Source organism: Hypanus sabinus, chromosome 12 (genome assembly GCF_030144855.1).
Source record: "Hypanus sabinus isolate sHypSab1 chromosome 12, sHypSab1.hap1, whole genome shotgun sequence".
Classification (NCBI taxonomy): domain Eukaryota; kingdom Metazoa; phylum Chordata; class Chondrichthyes; order Myliobatiformes; family Dasyatidae; genus Hypanus; species Hypanus sabinus.
Genome location: NC_082717.1, coordinates 4658023 through 4680047, shown reverse-complemented (window position 1 = coordinate 4680047; position 22025 = coordinate 4658023). Strand labels below are relative to the sequence as shown.

The 22025-nt window shown below is 41.9% G+C and overlaps 1 protein-coding gene across 3 annotated transcripts in view; it reads right to left on the bottom strand.

The window, feature by feature from the left end:
- Positions 1-1546: 1546 nt before the first annotated feature.
- The window catches only part of nme6 (NME/NM23 nucleoside diphosphate kinase 6), a 28728-nt gene continuing 8249 nt past the window's right edge, over positions 1547-22025 (bottom strand). For all 3 annotated transcript variants that reach the window (XM_059985460.1, XM_059985461.1, XM_059985462.1), the window contains 4 exons: positions 20483-20585; positions 3705-3744; positions 3444-3604; positions 1547-2422 (listed from right to left, as the gene is read on the bottom strand). In XM_059985460.1, the coding sequence (XP_059841443.1) occupies positions 2244-2422; positions 3444-3604; positions 3705-3744; positions 20483-20585 (483 nt within the window). In that variant the 3' untranslated portion in view covers positions 1547-2243. The remainder of the gene's footprint in view (positions 2423-3443; positions 3605-3704; positions 3745-20482; positions 20586-22025) is intronic.

Genomic DNA, 22025 nt, shown 5'->3' with positions numbered 1-22025 from the left:
TTATGGTCTGTTACCTAAGAGACTTAAATGGGCATTTGGATTAAAAAATATATAGAGGGCTATGTAGGAGTGGAGGGTTAGATTGATTTTAGGAATAGCTTAAAAGATCAGCACAACATCGCTGGCCGAAGAGTCTGTAGTGTTCCAGGTTCTATGTTAGTCAACATCTCCAAAGCCAGAAATCCAGTCACTATTAGAGAGTTGTTGTTGTTGGGAGCTTCCTGTGAGCAAATGGTTTGCTGTATTTGCTACATAAAGTTAGTAAGTGAATTTGACAAGTACTCATCGCCTTTGAAACCATGTGAAAGGTGCTATTTAAATGCAGGTCTTTCTTTAGAGCTTTTTCTGCCAATTGCTTCATGTCTTGAAATCCGAGATTGTAAAGCCAAACCTGTCCATAGGTGCTGCATTCCTCCAACAGTGAGGTAAGAGTTAAGAGTTTTAAACACAATTACATTTTGAGTTCAAGTTTCAAGCAAGAGGTTTACAAGTCATGTAGATATGCTAAGCAAGTTAGGGCTTTACTCTTGGAAAGGAGGAGATGGAGAGGTGACTTCATAGAAATGTACAAGCAAAGACCTAGTGGATAGTCAAAGACATTTTTCCCCAGGGAGCAAACAGCTAATATGGGGATGTATAATTTTAAAGTGAAGAAAAGTATAGAGGGGATGTCAGAGGTAGGTTTTCTACGGAGAGATTGTTGGGTACGTGGAATCCACTGACAGGGGTTGTGATAGAGCAGATACATTAGGGAGGGACACTGAGAGACTTTTAGATAGGCACATGGGTGGCAGAACAGTGGGGGGTTTTGTGGAAGGGAAGGGTTAGATTGATGCTAGAGTAGGTGAAAAGGTCAGCACAACAGTTTGGGCCAAAAGGCCTGTACTGTTCTGTAGGACAGGTGGTCACACAAAGTGCAATTGATGTGTTGCTACTGATCCTTTCCACATTTCCATCCTGTTTGTCCTCTTGACCAAACTTTCATAGGTCTATTTCCGGTTTATTTGAAAGTGAAAGAGGTGTTAAAACTGAGCACCCCACTTTCGCTAGTCTCAGCATTAGTTTGGGGACCCACAACAACCAGCAATACCAAATAGCAGCAGTGGGATTAATTTTGGATTATTGCAGAATGGAGCTAGAATAGCACAATGGGCTGAATAGCCTCCTTTAGTTGGTACAAACTTCAGCTGATCCCTGCAGAAACAATGGAAGAGCAGCTGAAGAGTCTCATCCCGAAACATCAACTGTACTTCTTTCCATCGATGCTGTCTGCTGTGCTGAGTTCCTCCAGCATTTTGTGGGTGTTGCTTGGATTTCCAGCATCTGCAGATTTTCTTGTTTGTGGGAGGAACACAGTTCTGAGGGTTGAGAAGGATGGAATGGGAATGGGATGGATTATGGAATACTGTCTCAGACAGGGAGACAGAGCGACACAGCTAGACTGGGTAAAGTGTCTTCAGCCTCCCACAAAGCAAAACTGGTCTTTCAAACTGGTAACTTAACCATGGGGCAAGTGTGTGGATTAACATGGAGATGAGAAATCAGATTTAGTGAAAAAAGACAAAAATTTATTTGACATCAGAAGTCATTATGAAAAAAATCACAGTGAGTAGGTCGGTCTCGCAGAGTGTCCAGTCCTCAGGAGGGAGCAGGGATACTCAGGGGCTTCTGGCTGCACCAATGGGTGTTCACATTGGGGTGGGGGATTAACTGACCTAAGGGTGTTCACATGGCAGGTATCTGGGCACCACGGTAGTGTACCGGTTTGCACAATGCTATTACAGTTTGGGGTATCGAGACTCAGAGTTCAATCACTGTGTCCTCTGCTAGCAAGTTTGTACGTTCTTCTCATGAGCACGTGTTTCCTCCGGGCTTCCCACAGTCCAATGATGTACTGTTCGTAGGTTCAAGTTAAATCGGGGTTGCTGGGAGTCACCTGTCAAAGGGCCACAGAGGCCTATTGTGCACTGTATCTTGAAAAAAACATTTCTGCTGACCCTGCACTGCACAGGTCAAGGTGCTGGCATTAGGGGCTGGACACAGTATTGTACGCAGACCAGAGACAAACACAGCAGGCAGTACGCAGACTCCGTACTCTGATCCAGTCAAGGTCAGTGACTCTCACTTTTGACTTCAGCCGGGGTCACGGCCACTCAACTCTGACCCTAGCCTTGGGTGACTGCTCCCACCCCCCTTGACCCCACCCACATCAGTCCCCCTGACCCTCCTGCACTCCCCTCTTGTCAGTGCATCTGCCCCTCGGCCAGCGGAGTCTGGGGGTTCTGGAGGAGGTGCTGCTGTTGCAGTGGGTGGTAGTAGTAGTGTCCTTGCCGATAGAGCTGCTCCTCGGTGCTCCACCAACGCCGCTGATCGAACTCTGGAAAGAAGAAGGTGATCTCTCTCGCAGCCGATTCAGGAGAGTCTGGAGCAAAGAGATGAGAATCTCAATGTCAGTGAACTGCCCGGGTGAGGTGGGCACATGGGGCTCCCTGCTCCAAGAAGAGTGCCGCATAGAACATGCCAAAGCCACGTGACCTCGGTCATCTGCGGCCTGAAATAAACAAGAGAAGTTGTCTTCCCTTAGAATGACAGAGCACTACAACACAGAAACAGGCCTTTCAGCCCATCTATTGTGTTGAACCATTATTCTGCCCAGACCAATTGACCGGCACCTCAACCATGACTTTCTTTATCCCCTCCCATCCATGCACTCATCCAAACTTCCCTTAAACACTGCAATCAAACCTGCACCCATCACTTCACTGGCAACTTGTTCCGCACTCTCACAACCCTGAGTGAAGAAGATCCCCCTCATGTCCCCCTTGAAAATTTCACCAGTCACACTCAAATTCTAGTTTCAGCTAAGTCAAGGGGTAGAAGCCTGCTTGTATTTTTTTGTAACTACACCCCTTATAATTTTGTAAACCTCAATTAAAGCTCCTCTCATTCTCCTACACTCCAGGAATAAAGTCCAAACATACTGAACCTTTCCTGTAACTCAGGTCAAGACCTGACAACATCTTTGAAGATTTTCTCTGCACTTTTTCAATCTTATTGACATCTTTTCTGTAGGTAAATGACCAGAACTGCACACAATACTATAATTTCGGGCTCACTAATGTCTCAGACAATGTCAATGTGATATCGCAACTCCTATACTCAATACATTGATTAATGAAGGCCATTGTACGGTACCTAAAGGTTTCTTTACTATCCTACCAACCTATAATACCACTTCCAAGGAATTAAAGATGTATCTGCATTCCCAGATCACCCTGTTCTACCACACTTGTCAGTACGCTACCGCTCACCGTGCAAGTACTACCTGGTTTGTCAATGAATTTAAATTTGAATGAATTTGAGAGTGGCTCAGTCCTGTCAATGGTTGTCTGTTATACCCGGCGAGGCTGTGTTCAAAGGAATCCCACGACGGGGTACCTCACCTGAGCCGTGTGTGGTGTTTCTGGTGTCTGTCAGCCCCAAGTGGCCACGGATGGAGTATGGTGCAGAGAAGCGGGCTCGGAATACCCGGGTGGGCCCCATCAGCTGCCGCCAGCGGGTCACTGCGTCATGCTGGGCCAGGATGTACGCTCGCATGGGTCCACTGCCAAGCAGAACAGAGGTGAGAGAGCGGGGTTAATGGCAACTTCTGTCCATGCCTAGAGAAAGGAGGGGTGTCTCACCTGGAATAAAAATAAACCCACCTGGCCATGAATTCCACCACTCGCTGATAGAAGAATCTGTCTGAAAACAACAAACCATAAAAACATTTTTACATCAGTGATCAGGGACCAAGTCCAAGTAAGATCATAAGAAATAAGAACAGAATTAGGCCACTCGGCCAACCGCATCCGCTTCGCCATTCCACTACAGCTGATTTATTATCCCTCTCAAGCCCATTCTCCTGCTTCTCCCCGTAACCTTTGACAACCTGACTAAACAAGAACCTATCCACATCCACTTTAAATACACCCAATGCCTTGGCTAATGAACTGCAAGTTTAGCAGAACAACATTTACTCAAAGACAGCACCTTCACGAGAGGATGTCCTTGGTACCGTCTCACTGTCATCTGGCGGTATCTGACAACCAAGTCATTCATCTTGCAACTTGCAGGAATTTGTGCTGTTGTTAAGAACAACAGCTAGGCAGTGCAAACCAGCTGCTATAAAATTCCTGAACCAACCGGTGTTGGGACCTCTTCATTTTACACTGTATATCGACGATTTAGATTATGGATTAAATGGTTTTGTGGCTAAGTTTGTGGATGACACCAAGATAGGTAGAGAAGCAGGAAGTGTGGAGGAAACAGAAAGGTTGTAGAGAGACTTGGTCAGTTTAGGAGAGTGGGCAAAGAAATGGCAGATGAGATACAACGTTGAGAAATGCACGGTTGTACATTTTGGAGGAAGAAACAATTGGGCAGATTATTATTTAGATGGGGAGAAAATTCAAAAATCGGAAGTGCAAAGGGACTTGGGGGTCCTAGTGCAGGATATCCTAAAGGTTAACCACCAGGTTGGATTGGCAGTAAGGAAAGCAAATGCTACGTTGGCATTCATTTCAAGAGGAAAAGTGTATAAGAGTAAGGAGGTGTTGATGAGGCTCTATGGGGCACTGGTGAGATCCCATTTGGAATACTGTGTGCAGTTTTGGGTCCCCTATCTTGTAAAGGATGTGCTGATGTTGGAGAGAGTTCAGAGAAGATTCACTAGGAAGATTCCTGGAATGCAGGGACTAACATATGAGGAGCGTTTGTCAGCTCTTGGATTGTATTCATTAGAGTATAGAGGAATGAAAGGGGATCTCATAGAAACATTTCAAATGTTGAAAGGGTTGGACAGATTAGATGTGGAAAGGCCGTTTCCCTTGGTGGGTGAGTCCAGGACAAGAGGTCATGGTCTTAGTATTAGATGGTGCCCATTTAAAACAGAGATGAGGAGAAATTTTTTTAGCCAGTGGGTTGTGGACTTATAGAATTCATTGCCATATACAGCTGTGGAGGCCCAATCATTGAGGGTGTTTAAGGAGGAGATTGATAGGTATCTAATTAGTCGGGGTATCAAGGGATATGGGGAAAAAGCTGGAAATTGGAACTAGATGGGAGAATATTTTAGCTCATTGTGGAGTGGCAGAGCAGACTCAATGGGCCAAATGGCCTACTTCTGCTCCTTTGTCTTGTGATCTTGAGAACCTCTTGTACAGGAAAGATAGATTCTTGACATAGAACATCACAACACAGTACAGGCCATTTGGCGCACAATGCTGTGCTGACCTTTTAACCTACTCAAAGATCCACCTAACCCTTCCCTCCTACATAGCCCTCCATTTTTTGTATCATCCATCTGCCTACCCAAGAGTCTCTTCAATGTCCCTAATGTACCTGCCTCTACCACTACCTCTGGTAGTGCATTCCACGCACACTGTGTACGTTCTCTGTAAAAAAAAACACTTACCTCTGACATCCACCGGCTGTACATTCCTCCAAGCACTTCAAAATTATAACTCCTGGTATTAGCCATTTCTGCCCTGGGAAAAATTTCTTCTGGCTGTCCACTCGATTTATAGCTGAATGAACTCACAATCCACACCACCATGGCCCTTGCCGCACTTTCTCTGCAGCTGTCACCCTTTCATTCTGCATTCTGTTATTGTTTTCCCATGTACACTTTAGGGCTCTGATGTAACAAATGATCCATATAGACTGCACTTTTAGCACACTGGCCTTCACAAATCTAAGTATTGAGTACAGGAGATGGGGATGGTACGTTGAAGTTGCAGAAGACATTGGTGAAGCCTAATTTGGGGTATTATGTGTAGTCTTGGTCACATACCTACAGAAATGATGTAAATAAGATTGAAAGAAAAGAAAATTTACAAGAATGATGCCGGGACTGGAGGACCTGACTTATAAGGAATGATTGACTAGGTTAGGACTTTATTCCCTAGAACACAGAAGGTTGAGGGGAGATATGATAGAGGTAAACAAAATTATGAGGAGTTGAGATAGGATAAATGCAAGCAGGTTTTTTTTGAGGTTGTGTGGAACTCCAACGAGAGGTCATGGGTTAAGGGTGAAAGGTGAAATGTTTACCATATGAAATAGGAGCAGAATTAGGCCATTTAGGTCTCTATTCATTGGAGCGTAGAAGGTTGAGGGGGGATTTGATCGAGGTATTTAAAATTTTGAGAGGGATAGATAGAGTTGACGTGAACAGGCTGTTTCCATTGAGAGTAGGGGAGATTCAAACTAGAGGACATGATTTGAGAGTTAGGGGGCAGAAGTTTAAGGGAAACACGAGGGGGTATTTCTTTACTCAAAGAGTGATAGCTGTGTGGAATGAGCTTCCTGTAGAAGTAGTAGAGGCCAGTTCAGTTGTGTCATTTAAGGTAAAATTGGATAGGTATATGGACAGGAAAGGAGTGGAGGGTTATGGGCTGAGTGCGGGTAGGTGGGACTAGGTGAGATTAAGGGTTCGGCACGGACTAGGAGGGCCAAGATGGCCTGTTTCCATGCTGTGATTGTTATATGGTTATATGGTTATTTGGTCCATTGAGTCTGCTCTGCCCATTCAATCATGGCTGATTTCTTTTTCCTTCCCTGAGCCTCACTCTCTGGCCTTCTCCCCTTAACCTTTGATGCTGTGTCCAATCAAGAACCTATCAAGCTTTGCCTTAAATGCACTCAATGACCTGGTCTGCTCTGCTGCCTGCAGTTACAAATTCAACAAATTCACCACCCTCCTGCTAAAGAAATTTCTTTCCATTTCTGTTTTAAATGGATGACTCTCCATCCTGAGGCAGTGCTCTCTTGTATTAGACCCTCCCACCATGGGAAACATCCTTTCCACATCTAATCTGTACAGGCCTTTCAACATTCGAAAGGTATCAATGAGATCTACCCTCATCGTTCTGAATTCCAGCAAGTACTGATGCAGAGCTATCAAAAGTTCCTCATATGATAACCCTTTCATTCCCGGAATCATTCCTGTGAACCTTCTCTCTCCAATGCCAGCGCACCTCTTCTTAGATGAGCTACTCAAAACTGTACACAATACTCAAGGCGAGACATCACAGTGCCTTATAAAGCTTCAGCATCTCATTCTTGCTCTTGTATTCTAGGCCTCTTGAAATGAATGCTCACATTAAAGGGGAACATGAAGGGGAACTTCTTCACTCACAGGCTAATGTCTTCACTCTTGAGTGTGGGATGAGCTGCCAATGCAAATGGTGAATGCAAGTTTGGGAAGGTGCATGGATGGCAGAGGTATGAAGAGCTATGGTATGGGAGCAGGTTGATGAGATGAGGCAGTTTAAATTGCTCTGCACAGACTAGATGGACCAAAGAGACTGTTCTCATTCTGTTCTTGACCCTATGACTCTAAAGCGAAGTTCTGCTCTGTACCTCAGTACATGTGGGAATATTCACCCAATTTACAGAACAAGCTCTGCTTTATTTCAGTGAGGGAGCAATAATTGGCCAAGATTTGAGAGAATCTCCGAAATCAGCAAATACTGGAAAAGTGAAATAATTGCAGGATATATTCAGCAGGATAAGCTGTACCTACAAAGAGAGGAACTTTCAACCTGAGACATTAGCCTTCCACAACCTGCTGAGGGTGGAGAACACATTCTATTTCAGGCTTCCAGCTCCTGCAGTCATGTTTTGATTTTCAATGACATTTATAAAGGATAAATTATATTTAAATAGTGGTATAACAGTCTAAAAATAGATGTGAGAGGACTAGTTTTGGAGAACAGCCTCGGGGTGTCCTTGGTACTGTGTCACTGGGAGTGCAGGACTCTCACAGAGTTGTGCCTACACCACTCGTGATGGCACAGCCCTGACCTGGCTCTGCTGGTCAGGTCAGATAGATCAGCATCGAACAATGTTGGCAGTCCAACAAATCAGAATCAGGTTTAATATCACTGTCCTATGTCGTGTAATTTGTTAGGTTTATGGCAGCAGTACACTGCAATACATAATAATAGACAAAAATGTGAATCACTATATTCATATAAAATAGTTACATGAAATAACATAAGTGTGAAGTGTTCCATTTCAGTAGGGTAAGTGTGGAGTGGTTCAAGTGGTTCATTTTTGTAGGTCAAATATGACGGCAGAGTATCGTTTTAATGGTAAGACTTGTGGCAGTGTGGAGGATCAGAGTGATCTTGGGGTCCAAGTCCATAGGACATGCAAAGCAGCTGCACAGATTGTCTCTATGGTTAAGAAGGTGTATGCTATATTGGCCTTCATTAATCGTGGAATTGAATTTAGGAGCCAAGAGGTAATATTGTAGCTATATAGAACCCTGGTCAGACCCCACTTGGAGTACTGTGCTCAGTTCTGGTCGCCTCACTCCAGGAAGGATGTGGAAGCCACAGAGAGGTTGGAGATGAGATTTAAAAGGATGTTGCCTGGATTGGGGAGCATGCCTTATGAGGATAGGTTGAGTGAACTCGGCCTTTTCTCCTTGGAGCAAAGGAGGATGAGAGGTGACCTGATAGAGGTGTACAAGATGATGAGAGGCATTGATTGTGTGGATAGTCAGAGGCTTTTTCCCAGGGCTGAAATGGCTGTCACAAGAGGACCCAGGATTAAGGTACTGGCAAGCAGGTACAGAGGAGATGTCAGGGGTAAGTTTTTTTACTCGGAGAGTGGCAAGTGCGTGGAATGGGCTGCCGGCAACGGTGGTGGAGGCCGATACGATAGGGTCTTTTAAGAGGCTTTTAGATAGGTACATGGAGCTTAGTAAAATAGAGGACTAGAGGAAAGCCTAGTAATTTCTAAGGTAGGAACATGTTCGGCACAACTTTGTGGGCCGAAGGGCCTTTATCGTACTGTAGGTTTACTATGTTCTTATGAAATAAGTAGTGCAAAAATAGAAAGAAAAAAAGTAGTGAGGTAGCGTTCAGTGGTTCAATATCCATTCAGAAATCAGATGGCAGAGGGGAAGAAGCTGTTTCTGAATCGTTGAGTGTGCCAGCACCAGCAGTCACACACATCATCATGCACTCAGTACTGACCTCCCGAAGCTGCAGGTCCTTCTGTAGAATAAGACTCCTAACCACTGGCTTTCCCTCAATGCAGCACATACTCAACACCACCCACTCACCATCAACCTCTCCCTCAGCAATGACCCACCACCCACATTCCAGCATTTGCTCAGCACCTCCCCCACATTCCCACATGTTCACCATATTCTGAGTGAGCAGATTTCCCATCTCAGTCTCAGCCTGAGAATGTGACCCCTTGTTCTTGCACTTGCAGCTCAAGTTAACATCCTCTGGCCAGATTAGATACACTCTTCCTCATTCTTCTAAATGCCAAGAGAATACAGGCGTGGGTGACTTACATCCTGGGAAGTAAGCAAGTGACTGCTGAACAAGGACAGTCAATTCCCCTGCCACACCACCTGTGGCTTAACTTCATAAGGAGCTCGGGGAAATTTACCATGTCACCAGACTCTCGCAAATTTCTGAGAATGTACCACGAAGAGCATTCTAACTGGTTGCATCACCGACTGGTATGGAGAGGCCAATGCACAGGATTGCTTTAAGTAGAAAATGGTTGTAGACTCAGTCTTTCTGCACTACTTATTTTGTAACTCATAGTAATTTTATGTCTTTGCACTGTACTAATGACACAGAAGGGTAGAGAGCTATGGGTAACCGTAGGTAATTTCTTAAATACATGTTTGGCACAGCATTGTGGGCCAAAGGGCCTGTATTGTGCTGTAGGTTTTCTAAGCTTCTATGTAAAATACTGAATTTAGCATCATACACATAGGTAACAATAATAAACCTGACTCTCATTGACTCAGTGCAATCATTAACCTTTGCTGCCCCCTCTCTTTAGAAATATGTATTGCAGTTAGTGCAATTTTCTTTAACACAGCTTGTGAATTTAGAATTAGAATCAGCTTTAACATCATGGCATATATCATGAAATTTGTTGTTTTGCTGCAGCAGTACATTGCAAAACATTATTTTAAAAACTATAAATTATAACAAGCAATTGAAATAAGTAGTGCAAAAAGAGAAAGAAAAATAATGAGGTTGTGCGCATGGGTTTATTGTCTATTCAGAAATATGATGATGGACAGGAAGAAGAGGTTTCAAAAATGTTAAATGTGTGCCTACAGGCTCCTGTACCTTCTCCTTGATGGAAAAATTAAAAGAAGGTATTTCCTGGGAGATGTGGGTCCTCAATGATGGATGCCGCATTTTTGGGGCATCACCTTTTGAATATGTCTTTGATGGTGGTGAGGTTAGTGCCAATGATGGAGCTGATTGAGTTTACAACTTTCTGCAGTGTTTTCTGATCATGTGTGGTTGCCCCTTCAAACCAGACAGCGAAGCAAACAATTAGAATGCTCTCCATGGTACATCTGTAGAAAATTTGTGAGAGTCTTCGGTGACATAACCAAGTCTCCTCAAACCTCTGATGAAATACAGTCGCTGATGGCTTTGTAATTGTAGGTAGAATACTTTCATAATCCGCATCATCCCCTTTTCTTGATACTTATACAACACACAAAATCCTGGAGCAATTCAGTAGGTCAGGCAGCATCTATGGAAATTGATTAACACAAGAGATTCTGCAGATGCTGGAAATCCAGAACAACACAAAATTCTGGAGGAACTCAGGAGTTCAGGCAGCATCTATGGAGAGAAATAAACAATCAACGTTTCAGGCCAAAACCCTACTTCAGGACTGGGAAGGAAAGGGGAAAATGCCAGAATAAAAAGGTGATGGGATGGGAAGGAGTCTAGCTGGAAGGTGATATCCCTGCATGTGGCCCAAGGGCTACACATGCCTATACACCACCATTCAGGGCTCCAAACAATCCTTCCCTGTGAGGTAACACTTCACCTGCAAGTCTACTGGGGTCATCGATTGTGGCCAGTGCTCCCGCTGCAGCCATCTCTACATCAGTGGGACCCATCATAAATTGGGGGCAACAAGTGTAAATTCACAGTGCCCAAACATTTTAATTTAAATTTCCATTCCCATTCTGACATGTCGGTCCATCTTCTGCCAAGATGAGGCCACCCTCAGGGTGGAAAAACAACACCTTATATTCTGTCTGGGTAGCTTCCAACCTGATGATATGAATATTGATTTCTCCTTCCCATGCCCTCTTTTTCTATTCCTCACTCTGGCCTTTTACCTTTACTCAACTGATATCTCCTTCCCTAGGATCCCCCCACTTTCCTTTCTCCTATGCTCCACTGTCCTCTCCTATCAGAGTCCTTCTTCTCCAGCCCTTGACCTCTCGAACCTACCTGGCTTTACCTATCATCTTTCAGTTAGCTTCCTTCCACCTGTCCCATCTTTTAATTCTGGTGTTTTCCCCCGTCCTTCTCAGTCCTGAAGAAGGCTATTGGCCCGAAACATCGACTGTTTATTTGTTTCCAAAGATGCTGTCTGACCAGCTGAGTTCCACCAGCATTTTGTATGATGTTGCTCTAGATTTCCAGCATCTGCAGATCTCATGTTCATGATCCTTTATGGAATTGATGTTGATTCTCCTAATCATCAGAATTACCTCTGTAAGTACAGTACATTAAGTATTTTAGTTGAATACATTCCTCCTCTGAGGAGGAGAATCATCTTTCTCAATGGAATACAGATTTATTCCAAATTTTGAAATATTTATTTAAAGACTTCCTTTATTCATCAAAGGGCAAATTATCAGTCAACAAGCTCCTCCTTTGTACAAAACAGGATTTAACTTTAAAGCTACCTTCTCACAAACAATGCCTCTCATTGTGGCCACAGCCCAGTGTATCATGAAAACCAGCTTGTCCTCCACTGACTTTGTCTACACTTCGTGCTGCATTAGGAAAACAGCCAATACAATGGTAGTAATCTCAAGATTACTGCCTGTGCTGCATGACAGTGAGCATAGGAATACACTGAGGTGGAGGATAAATGCGTGGCTGAGGGATTGGAGCGGGGGCAGGGATTCAGATTTCTAGATCATTGGGAACTCTTTTGGGGCAGGTGTGACCTGTACTAAAAGGATGGGTTGCACTTGAATCCCCAGAGGACCAATATCCTGACGGAGAAGTTTGCAAAGGCTATTGGGGAGAGTTCAAACTAGAATTGCTGTGGGTTGGGAACCGAACTGAAGTGACAGAGGAAAGGGAGGTTGCGTTACACATAGAGAAAGCTTGGAGACAGTGCGAGAGGGAGGATAGGCAGGCGATAGAGAAGGGATGAGCTCAGACCGATGGTTTGAGATGTGTCTATTTTAATGCAAGGAGTATTATGAACAAAGAGGATGAGTTTAGAGTGTGGATCAGTTCTTGGGAGTGTGGCCATTACAGAAACTTGGATGACTCAGGGGCAGGAAGATGTTTCAGAAGGGGCAGGGAGGGAGGCAAAAGAGGTGGGGGGGGACACTGTTGATCAGAGATAGTGTCACAGCTGGAGAAAGGGTGGACGTCATGGAGGGTTTGTATATGGAGTCTCTGTGGGTGGAAGTTAGTAACAGGAAGGAATCAATAACCCGACTGGGTATTTTTTATAGACCACCCAATAGAAACAGGGACATTGAGGAGCAGAAAAAAAGAGACCGATTCTGGAAAGGTGTAATAATAACAGGGTTGTTGTTGTGGCAGATTTTAATTCCCCAAATATCGATTGGTATCTCTCTGGAGCGAGGGGTTTAGATGGGATGGAGTTTGATAGATGTGTTCAGGAAGGTTTTTTGACACAATATGTCGATAAGCCTAAAAGAGGAGAGGTTGAACTTCAAGTCGTCAAGTCAACTTTTATTGTCATTTCGACCATAACTGCTGGTACAGTGCATAGTAAAAATGAGACAACGTTTTTCAGGACCATGGCTTATCTTGTATTTTGTATATTGTATCTTGATCTGGTATTGAGAAATTAACCTGGTCAGGTGTCAGGTCTCTCAGTGGGAGAGTATTCTGGAGACCGTGATCACAATTCTATCTCCTATCTCCATAGTATTGGAGAGGGATAGAAACAGACAATAGGAATAGGAAATAGGAGTAAGGGGAAATATGAGGCTATCAGGCAGGAACTTGGAAGCATAAATCGGAAACAGATGTTCTCAGGGAAACATATGGAAGAAATATGCTCTTTATCAGATTATGGTATTGCTTTACACTGTTGAAACTATGTGTTATAACTATGTGATCTTTGTCAGTTAGTCTTTTATCAATTCTAGTATTATCTGCACTGTTGAAACTATATGTTACCTATAACTATATGTAACAATATGGTTTTGTGTATGTCTTGTAGCTTTAGGTTTGTCTGATGGGTTTGTAGTTCCTTTCTGGGGAACATGCTAAGATGGTAGCATGATATATGCAGCAGCCTCTCCGGACTCTGGATTGGGGATTACCAAACATTGTGTGTTTTTTCTTGTGCGGTCTGTTTTGTGCTTTTTCGTGATATCATTCCGGAGAACGTTGTCTCATTTTTTAACTGCATTGTATTTATAGCTTATAGATGACAATAAACTGAATCTGAAATGTTCATGGAGATCTGCATTGGTATGTCCCAATGAGACAGGGAAAGGATGGTAGGGTACAGGAACCCTAGTGTAGAAAGGCTGTTTTAAATCTAGTCAAGAAGAAAAGAGAAGAGCTTATGAAGAAGAAAAGAAAAGCTTATGAAAAGTTCAAAAACCTAGGTAATGAAAGAGATCTAGAAGATTAGAGCAGGAAGGAGCTAATATTGAAATTAGGAGAACCAGAAGAGCCCAAGAAAAGGCCACGGTGGCCAGAATTAAGAAAAACCCAAAGGCATTCTGCAAGTATGTGAAAAGCAAGAGGTTAAGACGTGAGAGAATAGGACCTATCAAGTATGACAGTGGAAAAGTACGTATGGAACCAGAGGAGATAGCAGAAGTACTTAATGAATACTTTGCTTTAGTATTCACTACGGAACAGGATCTTGGCGATTGTAGGGATAACTTGCAGCGGACTGAAACGCTTGTGCATGTAGATATTAAGCAAGATGATGTGCTGGAGTTTTTGGAAAGCTACAAGTTGGATAAGTCACCAAAATGGGATGAGATGTACTCCAGGCTACTGTGGGAGGTGTGGGAGATTGCTGAGCCTCTGGAGATGATCTTTGCATCATCAATGAGGACGGGAGGGGTTCCGGAGGATTGGAGGGTTGCAGATGTTGTTCCCTTATTTAAGAAAGGGAGTAGAGCTAGCCCAGGAAATTACAGTGGCATGCAAAAGTTTGGGCACCCCCGGTCAAAATCTCTGTTACTGTGAATAGTTAAGTGAGTAGATGAACTGATCTCCAAAAGTCATAAAGTTAAAGATGAAACATTCAACATTTTAAGCAAGATTAGTATATTATTTTTGTTTTGTACAATTTTAGAATGAAAAAAGAAAAGGAGCACTGTGCAAAAGTTTGGACACCCCAAGAGACTTGAGCTCTCAGATAACTTTTACCAAGGTCTCAGACCTTAATTAGCTTGTCAGGGCTATGACCTGTTCAAAGTCATCATTAGGAAATGCCAGGTGATGCAAATTTCAAGGCTTTATAAATACCCTGACTCCTCAAACCTTGTCCTGACAATCAGCAGCCATGGGCTCCTCTAAGCAGCTGCCTAGTACTCTGAAAATTAAAATAAATGATGCCCACAAAGCAGGAGAAGGCTATAAGATAGCAAAGCATTTTCAGTAGTTGTTTCCTCAGTTCATAATGTAATTAAGAAATGGCAGTTAACAGGAACGGTGGAGGTCAAGTTGAGGTCTGGAAGACCAAGAAAACTTTCCGAGAGAACTGCTTGTAGGATTGCTAGAAAGGCAGATAAAAACCCCCGCTTAACTGCAAAAGACGTTCAGGAAGATTTAGCAGACTCTGGAGTGGGGGTGCACTGTTCTACTGTGCAGCGACACCTGAATAAATATGACCTTCATGGAAGAGTCATCAGAAGAAAACATTTCCTGCATCCTCACCACAAAATTCAGGGTCAGAAGTTAGCAAAGAACATCTAATCAAGCCTACACGAGTGAACCTGCAGATGCTGGACATAAATAAAAACACAAAATGCTGTCTGGCCTCCTGAGTTCTGCCAGTATTTTGTGTTTTTATCTAAACAAGCCTGATGCATTTTGAAAACAAGTCCTGTGGACTGATGAAGTTAAAACAGAACTTTTTGGCCACAATGAGCAAAGGTATGTTTGCAGAAAAAAGGGTGCAGAATTTCATGAAAAGAACACCTCTCCAACTGTTAAGCACGGGGGTGGCAAAGGGAACATTTCACTGGTGGAGGGAAGAATGAATTCAATTAAATACCAGCAAATTCTGGAAGCAAACATCACACTGTTTATAAAAAAAGCTGAAGATGAAAAGAGGCTGGCTTCTACAACAGGATAATGATCCTAAACACACCTCAAAATCCACAATGGACTACCTCAAGAGGCGCAAACTGAAGGTTTTGCTATGACCCTCACAGTCCCTCGACCTAAGCATCATCGAAAATATGTGTATAGACCTCAAAAGAGCAGTGCATGCGAGAAGACCCAAGAATCTCACAGAACTAGGAAGGAAGAATGGGCAAAAATCCCCCAAACACAGAATTGAAAGACTCTTAGCGAGCTAAAGAGAACGTTTACAAGCTGTGAATCCTGCCAAAGGGGGTGTTACTAAGTACTGATCATGCAGAGTGCCCAAATTTTTGCTTCAGGCCTTTTTCCTTTTTTGTTATTTTGAAACTGTAAAAGATAGAAATAAAAAAATCTAATCTTGCTTAAAATATTAAAGAAATGTGTCATCTCTAACTTTATGCCTTTTGGAAATCAGGTCATCTTTTAATCGCTCAGCTATTCACAGTAACAGAAATTTTGACTAGGCGTGCCCAAATTTTTGCTTACCGCTGTATCCACCAGTGAGTCTTACTTCAGTGGTTGGCGAATTGATGGAGAAGATCCTGAGAGGCAGGATTTATGAACATTTAGAAAGGCATAAAATGATTAGGAATACTCAGCATGGCTTTGTCAAAGACAGGTCGTGCCTTACGATCCTGATTGAATCTTTTGAGGATGTGACTAAACGCATTGATGAAGGTATAGATGTAGTATCTATGGATTGCAGCAAGGCATTTGATACAGTACCCCATTCAAGGCTTATTTAGGAAATAAGGAGGGGGATGGGATCCAAGAGGACATTGATTTGTGGATCCAGAACTGGCTTGCCCACAGAAGGCAAAGAGTGGTTGTAGTGTTCATAATCTCCATGGAGGTCGGTTACTAGTGGTGTGTCTCAGCAGTCTGTTTTGGGACCCTTACTCTTCGTGATTTTTATAAATGACCTGGATGATGAAGTGGGGGGATGGGTTAGTAAGTTTGCTGATGACACAAAGGTTGGGGGGTGTTGTGGATAGTGTAGATGGCAGTCTGTGGTTACAGCAGGACATCGATAGGATGCAAAACTGGGCTGAGAAGTGGCAGATGGAGTTCAACCCAGATAGGTAGGTCAAATATGATGGCAGAATATAGTATTGGGGTGGAGTTTCAAGATGGTGACGTAAACATCTGTCTTTTAGGCGCTCTTCATTTTTTCAACTATAATCACCCTTTAATCAAATCTTTTCGAATTTAATCATATGGGTTGATACTTTTGATTAACTTTTTTTTCTTTCTAAAACAATATTTGATCTAATCTTGTCAAACTTAAAATGGCTACAAGCAAGAAATCGTCTAAGGATCCTTTATCCATCGACGCAATTTCTAGTCTTTTGGACGTTAAACTGGATGCTAAACTTGCGGGTCTGGAAGGCAGATTAGATGGTAAATTGGGAAGTAGACTGACAAGTTTGGAAAATAAGCTTACCAGGAAAATATCTGAACTTGAAGAAGCTGATAGATCGCTTGAAACTAAGCTTCAATCGCAGGCATCAGATATTCAGCGGCATGAAGATAAGATTGCGACTCTTGAAAAATCAATTTGTGAAAAAGTACGTACAATTGAAGCGCTGGAGAAAAAGGTAGAGTCGAATGCTAAAACTATGGATCAGTATAAGTTTAAAATTACTGATCTCGAAAATCGATCTCGCAGACAGAATTTGCGTATTATCGGGTTTCCCGAAAAAGTTGAGTCCGGTGATTTCACTGAATTTTTCTATAAATTACTGTGGGAAACTTTCAGTGTTGAAGGTTTGCAAACTAAACCTGTTATCGACCGCGCTCACAGAGTTGCGAGATTTTCGGCTATGTTTGGTAAACCACGAGCAGTGATTGTTCACCTTCATTATCCTCGGGAGAAAGAGCTTTTAATTCGATTAGCTCGTAAAAAAGGTATGATTTCTTACAACACCAACACATTTCGAATTGTTGAAGATTATTCATACGATGTAATGAGAGCGAGAATCGCTTTTAAACCAGTGATGGCAGAGATTCACTCGATTGGACTTAAACAAGCTTTAATGTATCCAGCGAAGCTTAGAATTACGCCGAACGACAACAGTCAGCAATTTTTCAACACTCCGGAAGAAGCGAAGAAATTTGTTGAAGAATATAGATCTTCTAGTGCAACTTGAACTATGTGTTATGTTGAAGATTTTTCGGAGAGAGGATGCCATCTCATTTTAATTAACCTATGAAGCTGGGTTATAACTTCTTATCCTGATCTACGGGTCTGGTTCTTTTTTTTTTACTATCATCATTGTTCTATAGATGCTCTTTTAATTTTTATAGTATCTTTTTTTTATTCTTTTTTCTGTTTCGGATATACACATTTATATTTTGTAATAATGATTTACTTTTTTTTCAAGATGTCATTTCTTCTTCCCATAAGACTTTGCTTTCTATAAGCATTTATTTGTTTGCCTGTACTTAGAAATGGGACGAATGTTTTGAATTTTTTGGTCTTTTTTTATATATATTGTACTGTCTATTAAATCTTTTTTTTAATCCTATTTTGATAACTTTTTTTTATTAAACTTTTTTAATAGATTGCTGAATTTACAGTTATATTTTGTAATATGGCTTTTTCAAAATGTCTTTTCTTCTTCCCATAAGTCTTTGCTTTTGAAACGTCATCTTTCTTGTATTTGAATATGGAATTTTTTTTTAAAGGTATATTACACTTTTAAATTTTAATGTTTATACTTTTTTATTAATGATTGTTTGTTTTATTATATTAGTTTTTTCATTCAGATTGATATATATTTTCTTTTTGCAACCCTATATTTAAATCTGGGTGTTACATAGTTTTTTTTTAATCTTTTTATGGAGCTGCCATCTTGAAATGGGGGTAAGGTTAGTGTTAGATTATGCGCCTGCCGCTTGGCTTTCTTTCGAAGGGTGGGGGGAGGGGATAGGGATCTTTTTTCACGCTTTTGCTTTTTATTTTTTTGCTTTTAGTTTATGGGCCGACTTTAAATTATTAATATTGTTGAGGTGTCATGTTCTCCGGTTGCTCCTGAATCTATTTTCCTTCTTCCTGAATTATGGGTTATGTGTCTTTTTAACCTATTATGATATACACAACTAATATTGGCATGATGAATAAATCTATTTACTTTGCTTGCTCGATTCTATTCTCATATTAACCCTCAATGTGACAGATGTCATTCAGAAGTGGCTTCATTGACCCACATGTTTTGGTCATGTCCCACTTTACATAACTATTGGAAGGACATATTTGTTACCATTTCCTCAATTTGGAATATCGATTTACAACCTCATTTTATTACTGCAATTTTTGGTATACCAAATGAGGATGGTAATCAGTTTTCTCCTTCAATCAGACGAATGATTGCTTTTGTAACATTAATGGCTAAAAGGTCTATATTACAAAATTGGAAAGAAGTAAATCCTCCTACCACGTCTCAGTGGCTTTTTCAAACTATTTCTGATCTGAGTTTGGAAAAAATTAGAAGCACTATTTTTGACTCATCAATTAAATTTGAAGAAACTTGGGGACCGTTCATTCGACATTTTCATATGAATTTATTTGGCCTTTTCCAGACCTTCTCTCTGCTTATTCTTGTTCAGGTATGGAGTTCCGGAGTTCTTTGACACTATCATATACTTATAAACTGTTATTATTGCCCATGTTAGTTTAGTTTTCATATATATTCTCTTTTATATATTTTCAATTTTTTTTTTCTTTTTCTTTTGACGATTATTTTGTTTTTTTTTCATATATAATTATATAGACTTGATTGATTAATGTACTTTTTTTTGTTGATGTTCAATAGGATATTATTATCTTATTATTAATGTAATCTCAAGTCTATTGTATTCATAACCTATTCATTATTATGTTATGTTTTTTTTAATATTTATATGAAACTCAATAAAAAGATTGAAAAAGAAAGAAAGAATATAGTATTACTGGTAAGACTCTTGGCAATGTGGAGAATCAGAGGGATCTTGGGGTTTGAGTCCAAAGGATATTCAAAGCTGCTGCGCAGGTTGACTGTGTGCTTAAGAAGGCATACAGTGCATTGGACTTCATCAATCATGGGACTGAGTTTAAGAGCCGAAAGGTAATGTTACAGATATGTAGGACCCTGGTTAGATCCCACTTGGGAGTGCTGTGCTCAGTTCTGGTCACCTCACTCCAGGAAGGACGTGGAAATCATAGAAAGGGTACAGAGAAGATTTACAAGGATTTTGTCTGAATTGGGGAGCATGTCTTATGAGAATGGGTTGAGTGAACTCGGCCTTTTCTCCTTAGAGCGACAGAGGATGAGAGGTAACCTGATAGAGGTGTATATGATGATGAGAGGCATTGATCGTGTGGATAGTTAGAGGCTTTTTCCCAGGGCTGAAATGTCTAACATGAGAGGACACATTTTTAAGGTGCTTGGAAGTTGGTACAGAGGAGATGTCAGGGGTAATTTTTTTTAACACAGAGATTGGTGAGTTGTGGAATGGGCTGCTGGCCATGGTGGTGGAGGTGGATACAATAGGATCTTTCAAGAGACTCCTGGATAGGTACATGGAGCTTAGAAAAATAGAGGGCTATGGGTAACCTTAGGTAATTTCTAAGTTAAGGACATGTTCAGCCCCACTCTGTGGGCCAAAGGGCCTGAATTGTGCTCTAGGTTTTCTATGCTTCTATGTATGTACCATTGGCCTCAAGGGCAGTTTCCATCTCAGTTATATGACTATTGAACAGTCACCTTCCACATGAAGATGGACTGTTGATTTTACAATCTGCCTGGTTATGATCTTGCACTTTATTATCTAATTGCACTTTCTCTGTAACTGTAACATTATATTTGGCATTCTGTTTATCTTTATACTACCTTGTGTATGGAACAATCTGTCAGGATGGAATGCAAAATTGTCTGCATACATGTGGCAATATTAAACTAATTACCCTCATCAGCTTGATGGGACGAGGGAAAAGAGTAGTTAGGCATGGGCTAAATGGGCCAAAGGATCTGTTTCTCTGCTCTACTGCTCTATGATTCTATAAAGTTACAGGCTGTTTTGTTCACACCAGTAAGATGGACCCATACCTGAATGTTCTGCATAAAACCTTTGGGACTCTTCCTGACTCCATTTTAAGTATTTGTGCATCACAATGATGAAGCCGTTGTCCAGAATCTTCTGATGGACAGCCTGTGAATGACAATCAGTGTTCAACACGATGGAGACATAACCATTGCAGTAATAAGGGTCGAGGCAGTGGGCCCATTGGAAAGATCAAGTATGGGCTGAATTGAAGCAGTGGGGCCCATTGGAAAGGTCAGATAGGGACTGAATCAAGGCAGTAGGCCCCATTGGCAAGGTCGGGTAGAGGATGAATTGAAGCAATGGGGCCAGACTGGAAAAGTGGGGATGGGCAAAATCGCAGCAAACAGGCCCATTGGAAAGGTCAGGTAAGGGCTGAATCAAGGTGATGGGGCCTGGGACACAGAGCGAATAAAAGTGGCAGGGTGAGGAATGGCCTGAAATTCAGCAGATTTAAGTGCCAGGTCAGATTGAAACGATGAGGGTGTCAGGGTTGGTGGAGTGGGATGGGCCAGTGTTCATCTTGCTGCTCCTTGGATTTCCTCCTGAGCTGAACTGAGGGTGTGGTTGCAACTAACAGGTTCCTGGATCGGCTGCAGCGGTGACCAGTTTCATGCCCGTGGATTCACTTTTGTGAACTTCAGTTTTGAATGTTATTTGCTCACTTTCATTGTTTGCACAATTTGTTTGCTTTCTCTGCACACTGGGTGTTTGCCAGTTCTTGTTTGTAACGGGTTCTATCGGGTTTCTTTGTTTTGTGGCTGTGAATCTCACTCTTGAATTCAGTGTACATTGAACTTTTTGAGCCCATGGACATACCACTCAGGGTTATTGTTGTGTATGTGTCTGTTTACACATAAAAATGCTAGACACTGGAGCTAAGTTAACAGGGGCTTTTATTTATGAAACTCTTAACTGAACACATATGCACAGATCGTGACCAATAGCGCATGCTGAATAACATGTTACTACGACATAAAATAGTCCCATATTATACAGTAGGCTATATGATACACTCCTCCCGTGTTTTGTCCCTGTAGGTCACTGTCACTTTAATTTTACCTTTGGGGTGCACTTTCTCTCCTGTATAAGTCTTTAGCAGTAGATTAGTTCATTTCAAAGGTATATGAGAAAACAGTTGTTTATAGTCCTGTACAGAGATCACTGTTAAAGCTGAGCCTGTATCCAACTCCATTTTCAGTCTCACACCTGCCACTTGTGGAGATCCTTATTATCCTTCGATCATCTGTCTCTTTCACGCTGTGAAGTTGCAGACAAGACAATTCACTTTCCTCTGTGTTTTTCATCAGAACTGCCTTCTTTCATTTTATGTACCTTGTTGTATTTTTCTTCCTGGGGGTTCTGTTTCTCTGTATTTTGCCCTTTTCCTGATGTTTACAAGCTTTGCATACTCTGCCAGCGTGGCCCTGTTTGCCACAGTTCCTGCATTCCTGGTCTTAAAATCAACAGTCCCAGGGTCATGTGACATGTTCCCACAACAGTAACATTTCTTTCCTTCATCTCTGCTCAGCATGTTCCCACCATGGT